This window comes from Anolis sagrei, chromosome 1 (assembly GCF_037176765.1).
Source record: "Anolis sagrei isolate rAnoSag1 chromosome 1, rAnoSag1.mat, whole genome shotgun sequence".
Classification (NCBI taxonomy): domain Eukaryota; kingdom Metazoa; phylum Chordata; class Lepidosauria; order Squamata; family Dactyloidae; genus Anolis; species Anolis sagrei.
In genome coordinates, this window is record NC_090021.1 from 201,613,104 (window position 1) to 201,624,531 (window position 11,428).

The 11,428-nt window shown below is 40.1% G+C and overlaps 1 protein-coding gene across 2 annotated transcripts in view; it reads right to left on the reverse strand.

The window, feature by feature from the left end:
• Positions 1–9,608, reverse strand: part of UPP2 (uridine phosphorylase 2) — a 45,843-nt gene extending 36,235 nt beyond the window's left edge. The window contains exons 1-2 of one of the 2 annotated variants that reach the window (XM_060777289.2): positions 9,408–9,608; positions 2,423–2,540 (exon numbers count right to left, since the gene is read on the reverse strand). In XM_060777289.2, the coding sequence (XP_060633272.2) occupies positions 2,423–2,500 (78 nt within the window). In that variant the 5' untranslated portion in view covers positions 2,501–2,540; positions 9,408–9,608. The other variant, XM_060777280.2, reaches the window with a different exon arrangement.
• Positions 9,609–11,428: the final 1,820 nt, after the last annotated feature.

Consider the following 11,428-nt stretch of genomic DNA (forward strand, 5'->3'; position numbering starts at 1 on the left):
ATGCCATAGTTTAGAAATAGAGAGCTTGTTTTGACATCCTCAGTTAAAAGGATCTGACAGCAAAATGCAGGAAATTATCCCACCTTGAGACTCTGGGGAGTCACTGCCAGACAATGTCGAATTTATTGAGCAAGACGAGGAACTGTGTGACTTAATACGATGTAACTTCCTAGATTCTAGAATTTGACTTGAGTTTTGCCTCAGAGGGATTTTAATATAAAAAATACACATAAAGAATACAATTTGTTTTAAAGTAATTATAATCTGAGGTTGCGGCTACACTGTAAAACTTGATGCCACTTTATCTCAATGCTATGGAATCCTGGGCTCTGTTGTCTGGTGAAGCATACTTTGGCAGTGAAGGTCAACACTGCAAAGAGCATTGAGACAAGTTCCTTAACTTCCAGTCTATGGCAGTTAAAGTGACTTTTAATTGTATTAATTTTACAGTGTAGTAGTTTGTTTGTTTGTTTTTGTCGTGTCAGGAGCGACCTGAGAAACTGCAAGTCACTTCTGGTGTGAGAGAATTGGCCGTCTGCAAGGACATTGCCCAGGGGACGCCTGGATGATTTGATGTTTTATCATCCTTGTGGGAGGCTTCTCTCATGTCCCTACATGAGGAGCTGGAGCTGATAGAGGGAGCTCATCCGCCTCTCCCCGGTGGCACAGTGGGTTAAACCCCTGTGCCGGCAGGACTGAAGACCAACAGGTCACAGTTTCGAAGTGTAGTAGATGAAGCTTTAGAAAGTAAAGTGCCTCCAAAGTACTTATAGCCCATTAATGTAACATTTCCCATTTCTTAAAAATAACTTGGATTGTACCAGGAAAGTTACTTTTTGCATTTTTTAAAAATAATCTGAGTACTACACTATTGGCCTGTGAGGCAACATCTGTGCTCCTTTCATCAGCCTTGACATTGCTTCAAACCTCAGAACAGACCACAAAGCTGGAAAGTGAGGCACTTGAACCATGTGATATTCCTCAATGAGTACACATTACCATTACTATTTCAGTAACCACACAAATGAGTGTCATTATTCCTCTTTATGTGTAGTAAGGAAAATCAATTCCACATTCCTTAGAAAAAATAATTTCAAGTAATATGTTATTTGTAAGCAGTTACTTCCAAGCTCTGTTCTTCATACAGTTGTGATTGTGTATATTGTTGTCATAAGCATTCAGGTCCTTCTGACTTATAGTGACCCTAAATCATATTTATCATGGAGTTTTCTTGGCAAAAGGGGCTGCGGTGGTGCAGCGGGTTAAACTGCTAAGCTGAAGGTTGGCAGTTTGAATCTACAGGACAGGGTGAGCTCTCATGGTTAGCCCCAGTTTCTGCCAACCTAGCAGTTCAAAAACATGCAAATGTGAGTAGATCAATAAGTACCTTTTTGTGGGAAGGTAACAGCACTCCACACAGTCATTTGTCCACATGACCTAGGAGGTTTCTATGGACAATGCCGGCTCTTCAGCTTAGAAATGGAGATGAGATGGACTTGACTAGACTTAATGTCAAGAGGAAATCTTACCCTTTGCCTTTCTTGGCAAGCTTTGTTCAAAGGGCAGTTCCTTTCCCTTTCCTCTGAGGTTGGATCTCAACAAATTCTGGTCTTGAGAGCCAAACCATTACACCATGTTGGCTCTCAATTATTTACATGCTCACCACCATTTTCCCATATAATAACTGGCACATATGTGGCCAAGCAGCATCGCAAAGAACAAGAGAAAAGCATGGTTTGCTTTGACCTGAGCCTACAGGGAAGAGCAAGGCTCATTCCTCTTCTCTCTTCCTTCTCTATTACAGGATGTGATTGGCAGGATTTGTTCAAAGGGGGTTTGGTCTTGCCCACCTCTAAAGCCAAGTGTGAATGCCCTGGCCAAGATCATCCAGTGGGTTTCCATGGCTGAATGTTTGAACCCTGATCTTCGGTGTCATATATAGTCCAAAGCTCAAACTACTAACACTACATTGACCCCCTGAATGTGTAAATACACAATCTAAAGAGCTTTCCCTTACACAGGAGCTGACACTGCTCTCTCCTTGTTCATTTTTTTTTACAAAGACTTGAAAGTAATACCATGTAAAGTCAAATCCCCCAATGTATTCCTTCTGAACTGGAGTCACTGAAACTACCCCAGGGAAGAAGTGAGCTCATCATTCCAGCAAAAGATTTAGTTTCTTCAGTCTACTTATTTCCCCGAGAAAGGCAGGGTAATTGCCCATAACTGTAGCTGCAGTGTATTCTCTCAGTTACTTTACAGAATGGGCACTGACTTGCCTCCTCTGGGACTTTTAAGTCATCTCTGTGAAGCTGGCACTAAGTTGCTGCGAGAAAATGTAAGCCGTAAAAGAAATGAAGAGAAGCTTGAACAGGAAGAAAATCGGCTGAAGACTGCTTCAACCATATGCTGTTTCCTTTACCTTTATGTCACCAAACATGGCAGGCAGGTCGTGTGTTTTGGTCCCCAAGCTGAAGTGATAGAGGATGTCTTCATCCATTAAATCCAAATGTGGGTTCTTAACGGAAACGAGTTGGCTCCTAGGAAAGAAAATAAATATAAGGAATCCAATCAATGAAGCCTTGCTGGGGGGAAATGGGAAATAAAGTATAACAATGTGAGATTTCATGCAAGCTTTTAGATTGCTTGGTTATATATTTATAATGATAAGCGAGCTGGAGACAGGAGTTGGAGGCAGGAAAAGAAAGAGGAGTTGGGTTAAAGCCTAGCTCTTTTCAAATGATCACATTTTAGTTTAGTAAATGTGAAGTTGTCACCCATTTGGTATGCTGACTGCCGACAGCTTCCCTGGGGTTATACTTCTGATATTTGCTGGTGATATATTTTGTGCTTTGGAAAATAACATTGTTTGCCTCAACTCTTCCCCTGCCACCAAACCTGCATAGCATATTTTTGCTATTGCAATTGCTACCAGAAAGTAGGGGGTTGTTACATGATCATAGAAACCTTTCCCCTTGGTTTGTGACACTATACACAAGTGGTGTTACAGTTTCTTGGCTGTCTTATCTTGTGGTTTTATAGTAGACACCAACACATGGTGGTTTCCCTATTATGTTCAAAATGTTTTAAAACAAAAATCAAAGGATCCGTGATGGATCAAACTAAGAGTCCATGAAGTCCACAGGGCCATGAGGCAAAGGAGATGGCACTTCACAATTCCTATTAATTATACAAAATTGACCACGCTAGTACCTGAATTTTATTTCAATACTAGACATAAGGCACAGTTTTCTTTTGTACCTGAAGATAACAGGCTCACTTAGAAGGTACAGGAATGGTCAAGTTGCACATACTGACCATCAACAAGCTCCACTATTTCCCAGGGTTCCCACCACTTGCCATCTGAGATGGTAAGGCTAGTCCCATCAGTCCAGCCTTCTGTTTCCCCTATCTGGCCATGCTGTTGCTTCGTGAACACCAAAAGCAGGACATGAAATTGCTAACTTTCCCCTCCTGCTTTCTCACATCAGCTAGTCTTCAGTGGCATAGTCCTTCTAAAAGTTGATACTGAATATTATGACTACTGTCTTTAATGGCTCTGTCTTGCGACCATTGATCTCTCATATGTAGCAGATTGTGTTGAAGTCATCTATGGTCAGAATGCACAGCCAAAATATGTTTATGGCCACATGTGACCTTGTCAGGAATTAATGTAGCTGGCACACTGGCTGAACTTGGCAAATATATTGCTAGTTATGGCTGCCACCTGAACGTGCAGGTGTAAAGTTTAATCCAGAAGCTTCCCCTATTACAAGCCTGTTTCTTCAAGGGGAATATTACCCCATCCCAAGACTCTCTTTGTCTTCTCTCCAGGAGCACATGTGCCTTGTCTTCATTAAGTCTCAGTTTGTTAGCTCTCATTTTGACCAACATACTATGATTTAGAACAACTTCTCTGGAAACAGATTAAAAAGGATAAACAGAACTGTGTGTCATCCACACCTTATCAAGAATGCACTCCAAATTCCTGAAACTCTTTGCCAGTAGCCGGATGGAGTTATTCAACAAAATGGGGAAACAAGATCAGACCCAGAGGAGTGTCGTATATCAGTGATCAGAGGGTTGAAGAAGTGTCCCTCAATATCATCTTTTGTTACTAACTCTTCAGGATTGGAGTCCCTGTAAAACAGCACCGCCCAAACTCATTCCAGATAAATACTATGGTTGACACAATCAAATTTGAGGAGAACCCCAACAGAGCCAGACAGAATAACTCACCTACTAGAGTGACCAAAGCTGGTCTAAGTTCTGGATTCAGTCATGAAGCCAGATTCTAGATCATCCATTTTATCCAAAGCCTTCTGGAGCTGAGTATAACCACACACTTAATTACCTCATTCACAAATGGTTGGAAATTATCCAACACAAAAGTATCCAAAGATTTTCTAAAAGAAGTTTTTTAATAATGACCACCTTCAGTCTCATTTAATCAAAGATGCATTCACTGCTTTTTGCTTTCTGCTCCCACCCACACAACCAGCCCTCCCTGGCTGCCTCAATCAGCTAAGAAGATCAAGTTGAGGGCCTTATCCCTTGGTGTTTTCTCCAGTTATATTCCAGTTTCTGAATCCAGAAGACAATTGCTGACCATCTTCTCCCCCTCCCCCTTTTGGACTGTTCAAGATATTTCCCTAATGGAGCATGAAAGAGCTGATAGGCCCGTCGCAAACTAGGTTCCTGCTGGAGGAAACCTTGCTAGCAAGTCCCTGACGTCACGAGCCTGCGCCTCTCTCCCCGCCCCTTTCTCCGCCCCTTTCTCTTTGCGAGCGTGGTTTTTCCTGTGCTAGGGCAGCATTGCCCGCATTTTCTCTCAGTTGAATTCTGCCAACTGAGAGAAAATGCGGGCAATGCTGCCCTAGCACAGGAAAAACCACGCTCGCAAAGAGAAAGGGGCGGAGAAAGGGGCGGGGCGAGAGGCGGAGTCTCGTGACGTCAGGGACATGCTAGCAAGGTTTCCTCCAGCAGGAACCTAGTTTGCGACGGGCCATAGGAAATTCCCCTGTTCATGGGAAGGGCTTTGTCAAAAATGTACCCTCAATAGATTAGAAATGTTCAGAAACCCATGGGGTTGGGTGGTGGAATAAACTCCATACATTATTGGTAACGTGTTGCAGGGAGATGATTGCAAAAAATTAGAAATCACATGGTGGGTGACATTATGGAACAGATAGGTTAAGAATGTGTTAATGAAGAGGAAGTAGGAAGTTAGAGATTTTTAATTGGCATGGAAATGTGTTTCCATTAGTCAATTTATTCAAATGCCTTTTCAGAAAACGTTTGGCCCTCAAAGGCAACCACGGAGATAATCTGCATTTTGCATCCACCAGCTTGCTCTTGCCCTCCCTTCCCGGTTCCTCGCTGGCCTTTGTGACTCATTCTGCTTTGGCTGCCTTGCCAGCACCTGTCGCTCGCTTGCTGCCAGGACTTTCCTCCGCTGACTCTTTTGGGCTCCTCTGCAGCTGCCTCCTGCTCGGCCTTCCCCTTTCAAAAGCATTCAGCAGGTGGATTTTGCATATTGGCTTTTCTACCTCCGTTCCTGGTTGTAATCTCTTGGGGAAAGTTTGCTATTCAACATCTTGCCAATGCCCATTCACATTTTTTCTTTGGCCATCTCTAATATTTCTTCAGTGCATTACATTTATTTAGAGAGCATTCTAGTTTCCAGACCACCAAAGAGAGCTAGGAGCAATAAAAGTGCTGCATGTGACTAGCCAGGAGAACTGTATATACTAGAAGGCTTTGGCTCATTGCTTTAGGGAGCATCTACACTGTAGAATTAATACAGTTTGACACAACTTTAACTGCCACAGCTCAATGCTATGGCATCACAAGAGTTGTAATTTTACAAGGTCCTTAGCTTCTCTGCCTGTGTGTGCTGATGCTTCATCAAACTACAAACCCCAAGATTTCATAGCATTACCCAAAGCAGTTAAAGTGAAGCCAAACTGCATTAAATCTACAGTGTAGATGTACCCTACAATACAACAAGCCCCAATTATTGATAGTCAAGATGAAACTGGTGGTCACTGTATCAGCCCTTCTTGTGTTGGATTGCAACTCCGTCATCTGTTATCATTGGTAATGCTGGTGAGGCTGCTGGGATTTGTTCACCAATGCCTGGACAGCTGAAGTAAATAATGAAGTAGATAGGCAAGTTGAACTCCGTATTCATTTAGTCTGTCGATAACCTCAGGGTACATCTACAATGTAGAATTAATGCCATTTGATACCACTTTGGCTCAGCGCTTTGGTATCCTGGGAGCTGTAGTATAGTGAATCGCCAGCATTCTTTGACTGAGATGACTAAAGACCTTATAAAATGACAGCTCCCATGATTCCATAGCATTGAACCATAGCAGCTTAATTGTGTCAAACTGGATTGATTTTATAGTGTAGTGGAAAGGCTAATGGTCAGCATTCAGCAGGTGATTCTATAGCAGTGGCTCCCAACCTTTTTTTGACCAAGGATCACTTGAACAGGGATCACTCTCCAACATTAGTACCAAAAGGGTTTCAAATCAGTTTTTGGTCAACTTTAGATTTGGTTTGGTTATTTGGGGTGCTGATTCAGAAAAATGCATTGGATAAACCACATCTGTTCTAGTTTCTGATACAGAACATATGCCATCTATTAGTCACTGACAAAAAAACATATTTAATAAGCCTCGGCACTATAAGAGGGTTTTGTGAGACCAGTCACTCTCATTGCAACGGCGTAGTAACGGTGAGACCGTGGACCATATTTTAGTTCTTGCAGACCAGGTTGGGAACCACTGTTCTACATAATTGTAGAGCTCAAAAGCTGAGTCTTAGTATGTCTTGTAATCTCTTAAAAACTCCAAAGCAATGAAACTTTGGTTACCTCTAGTAAACATCATTCAGGTCTTTCTTTTAACTACTGATTTGATAACTCCTTTGATGAAAATCACAGCTTCTAGGGGTGTTGCAGTACTTAGGGTACTCATAGAGTATGAAAAGAAATAGAGTATGAGAAAAAATACAATCTTGTGAAAGATCTCTGTCAAAATGAATGGAAGAAATCTGGTGCCGTATCTAAGCGGTTAAAAAGACGGGGCGAGGAGGCCAGTTTCGCCAGCCTTCTTTCAATTTAATTTTACAAATCCACTTTTCTAAATCTGAGGAAATAAGATCTGGAGGGAAAGTCATCTTGAGTTTCTGAGGAGAAGGGCTGATAAAAGTGGAATAAACAAGGTAAAGTAAATACCAAGAGCAATGAGCATCTATAGTTTTGTTTAAACCTTACAGTTTCAACCGAGGACAACAAATCGATTGTAGGAAGTCAAACAATGGATTATTTTATCGTATTCACAGATTGTAGTTCATCATTTTAATCCATTGTTGCTCCTGCCAAGCTTCTTCAACAACTCTCCAAATGTAGGAATATTGTTTTTGTGGGAGTTTTTTTGTTAAAAAAGAAACTTCACTTTGGCCCTCCTCCTTTACAGTTATTGTAATATTTTTGCCCCATCATCTTGATTAAAAGCTAGGTTTCAATTTACATTTAAATTAAAACGATATTCAAAAAACTTGAGAGTTTCTGATTACATTCAGTCCCCAGTCATAATTGCAAATGGAATAGGGCTGGCTACTTAGGAATGCAGGTCCACATCCAATGATTAAAATAAAATCTTTTGCATCAGAACATTTTCCTATCAGTCAGTTATGTCCCAATTTTTTTTTTGTCATGTCAGGAGTGACTCCTGGTGTGAGAGAATTGTCCGTCTGCAAGGACGTTGCCCAGGGGACGCCTGGATGATTTTTGATGTTTTCATCATCCTTGTGGGAGGCTTCTCTCATGTCCCTGCATGAGGAGCTGGAACTGATAGAGGGAGCTCATCCGCCTCTCCCCGGATTCGAACCTGCGACCTGTTGGTCTTCAGTCCTGCAGACACAGGGGTTTAATCCACTGCGCCACTGGGGGCTCCAGTTATGTCCCATGAAACACAGGTATGTGCAGGAGCATGTAGCTGCTTCTGTTGAGATACAGCTAAGTCAATAAGATACTAAAATCACAATGCAATGACAGTAGTCATTCTCAGTCAGGTTTTGCTGGTTTCTGAGGGCACATCTAGATTGTAGAATCAATGTGGTTTTAAACCACTTTAACTGACATGGCTCAATGCTATGGGATCATGTGAGATGTATTTTTACAAAATCTTTCACCTTCTCTGTCAAAGTGTACTGATGTCTCAACAAACTATAACTCCCAGGATGCCATACCATAAAACAGCATTTATCAGCCTAGGGTGGTGGTACCCCTGAGGGGAGGGATTGTAAGAGGGTGTCAGAGGGGTCATCAAAGACCATCAGAAACACAGTGTTTGCCGTGGGGATTCTGTGTGGGAAGTTTGACCCAATTCTATCATTGGTGGGGTTCAGAATGCTCTTTGATTGCAGGTGAACTATAAATCTCAGCAACTATAACTCCCAAATGTAAAGCCTATTTTCCCCAAACCCCACCAGTGTTCACATTTGGGCATACTGAGTATTCATGCTAAGTTTGGTCTAGATCCATTATTGTTTGAGTCTCTGGATGTAGGTGAACTACAACTCCAAAACTTAAGGTCAATGCCCACCAAACCCTTCCAGTATTTTCTGGTGGTCATAGGAGTTCTGTGTGCTGAGTTTGGTTCAATTCTATTTCTGGTGAAGTTCAGAATGCCCTTCAATTGTAGGTTAACTATAAATTCCAGCAACTACAACTCCCAAATGACAAAATCAACCCCCCTCCCACCAATCCCACCAGTATTCAAATTTGGGCATATTGGGTATTTGTGCCAAATTTGGTCCAGTCAATAAAAATACATCCTGCTTATCAGATATTTATATTACAATTCATAACAGTAGCAAAATTAGAGTTTTGAAGTAGTAACAAAAATAATTTTTGGCTGGGGGGTCACCACAATATGAGGAACTGTATTAAGGGGTCACGGCAGTAGGAAGGTTGAGAACAACTGCCATAGAGCCATAGAGCGGGATTAAACAGAATTAATTTTACCGTGCAGATGCACCCTAAGACAGATCCGGATATATTATATGAGAAAAGGCAATGCATTACTTACCCATTGCAATTGTTCCTTTCAGTCTTAATGGGCTTGTTGGAATCAGCTAAAAAATATGTCATCCTGCCCAGCTTTCACAGGACAACAGTCCAGCAGACACAAATGAAAGAATACCCTGTACAAATAGTCTACATGTACTTATAGCAGCTCCCTGGTAAATTAAAAAAAGTTTCTTTATTACTGTCAGTTATGTCCAAATAGAGGACAGCAACGACGCAACTCAACACTTCCTTTTCCATTCATCAGAAGTGAAATAATCTGTTTCCAGCAACTGCATTGCAACATATACCAGAATCCTCTTACTCAGCACTGAAGATCACAGATTGGTTGTTCCTAAAGGTGTGTTACATCTGCCCAAATGTTTCTCATTTCTGTGGCCCTGTGTTACGTTGCGGAGAAAACAAAAAGGTCACTGCTGGTTAACCTTCTGTTACTGACAAATATACCCTTTGAACAGGATCTCCCATTTATAATTTTGGCAGGTTTCCCCGCTGCTGGAGGCATTCTGAGGACATCTGCCTGCTTTCAGAACTATTCTGCTTTTGCTTAAAATGTGCCACTACATGTGGAAAGAAAATATGAGGCACATGTGATAAACAAGTGTACACAGTGAATGTAGGATGACATTAACTGGGCAAGCTTCATTGGCGAAATGCTCGACGTCATACATACCTTAAGTTAGTTTTTAACTAACATTGGTTTCCATCCTGTGTGCAAACAAAGTCAAGGACTCTAAAGATACTTGCAATCATAATTGATTTGAGGACTGCACTACAAAGTCAAAGATGAAGAGAGATTCATAGAATGTGTTTATTTAAAGCAGAGTTTTCCAAACTATGTGTTGTGACATATTAGTGTGTCAGCTTTACTGTATAGGTGTGTCTCATGAACATAACGAGAAAGGAAAGGTTTTTATGTGAGATATTGTGTCCCCATACATTTTGTTACTCTAATGTATGCATGTTTCTGTATCTCTTAAAAGAGGTTGGTTTAACCTCTGGTTTGCTAGTAAAACTACTGTATATACTCGAGTATAAGCCGACCCAAATATAAGCCGAGGCATCTAATTTTATCACAAAAAACTGGGAAAACGTATTGACTCGAGTATAAGCCGAGGGTGGGAAATGCATCCACTATGGGTCAATTTCAAAATAAAAATAGATACCAATAAAATTACATTAATTGAGTCATCGATAGGCTAAATGTTTCTGAATATTTACATAAAACTGTAATTTAAGATAAGACTGTCCAACTCTTATTAAACCATTATTCTAACCTCCTTCAATGTAAATGTACTTATTATTAAAATAATAAATATAATAAAAATTAATAGAGTAAAATAATGAAAATGCAATAAAAACAGTAATAATGGAGTAAAATAATAAATGTAGTAATAATAGGGTAAAATACTGTAAATGTAATAATAATAATAATAATAATAATAATAAATAGATTAAAATAATAAATACAATAATAATAATAATAATAGGGTAAAATACTGTAAATGTAATAATAATTTATTATTTATTTATTTGGTATGCTTGTATACCGCCAATATCTCAGCCTGTGCGGCGACTCATTGCGGTTTACAACATGTTAAAATATACAATGTTAAAAAATACAATTCACTTAAGCATATAAAAATTAAAATTAAGAATACATACAAAAAACATACGCAGTATTGGGCCACCAATACAGATCGGGACATCTCATAGTTAAAATCGTCATCCAATTCGTTGTCTTGATTGCTAATCCATGGTCAGATAAAACATCACGACGAAGGTCAATTGAAGACTTGCTCAAACATCCAGGTTTTTAGTTTTTTCCTAAATGCCATTAGCGAGGTCGCTGATCTTAATTCAGTAGGGAGGGCATTCCAAAGCCGGGGGGCCACCACAGAAAAGGCCCTATCTCTCGTTCCCACGAGCCGCACCTGTGAAGCAGGTGGGATAGAGAGAAGGGCTTCTCCTGAAGATCTAAGGGTCCTGGTGGGCTGATAGGCCGAGATACGTTAATAATAATAATAATAATAATAACGATAATAATAATAATAATAATAATAATAATAGAACAAAATAATAAATAGAATAATAATTGAGCAAAATAATGTAAATATAATAATAATCGAGTAAAATAATAAATAAAATAAAATAATACTAATAACAGAGTAAAAGAATAAATAACCTTGACTCAAGTATAAGCTGAGGGGAGCTTTTTCAGCCTAAAAAAGGGGCTGAAAAACTAGGCTTATACTCGAGTATATACAGTAAATTACTGCGTTACAAAATAATGCATGTCTAAAAAGTGTGTCACCAACGTGAAAT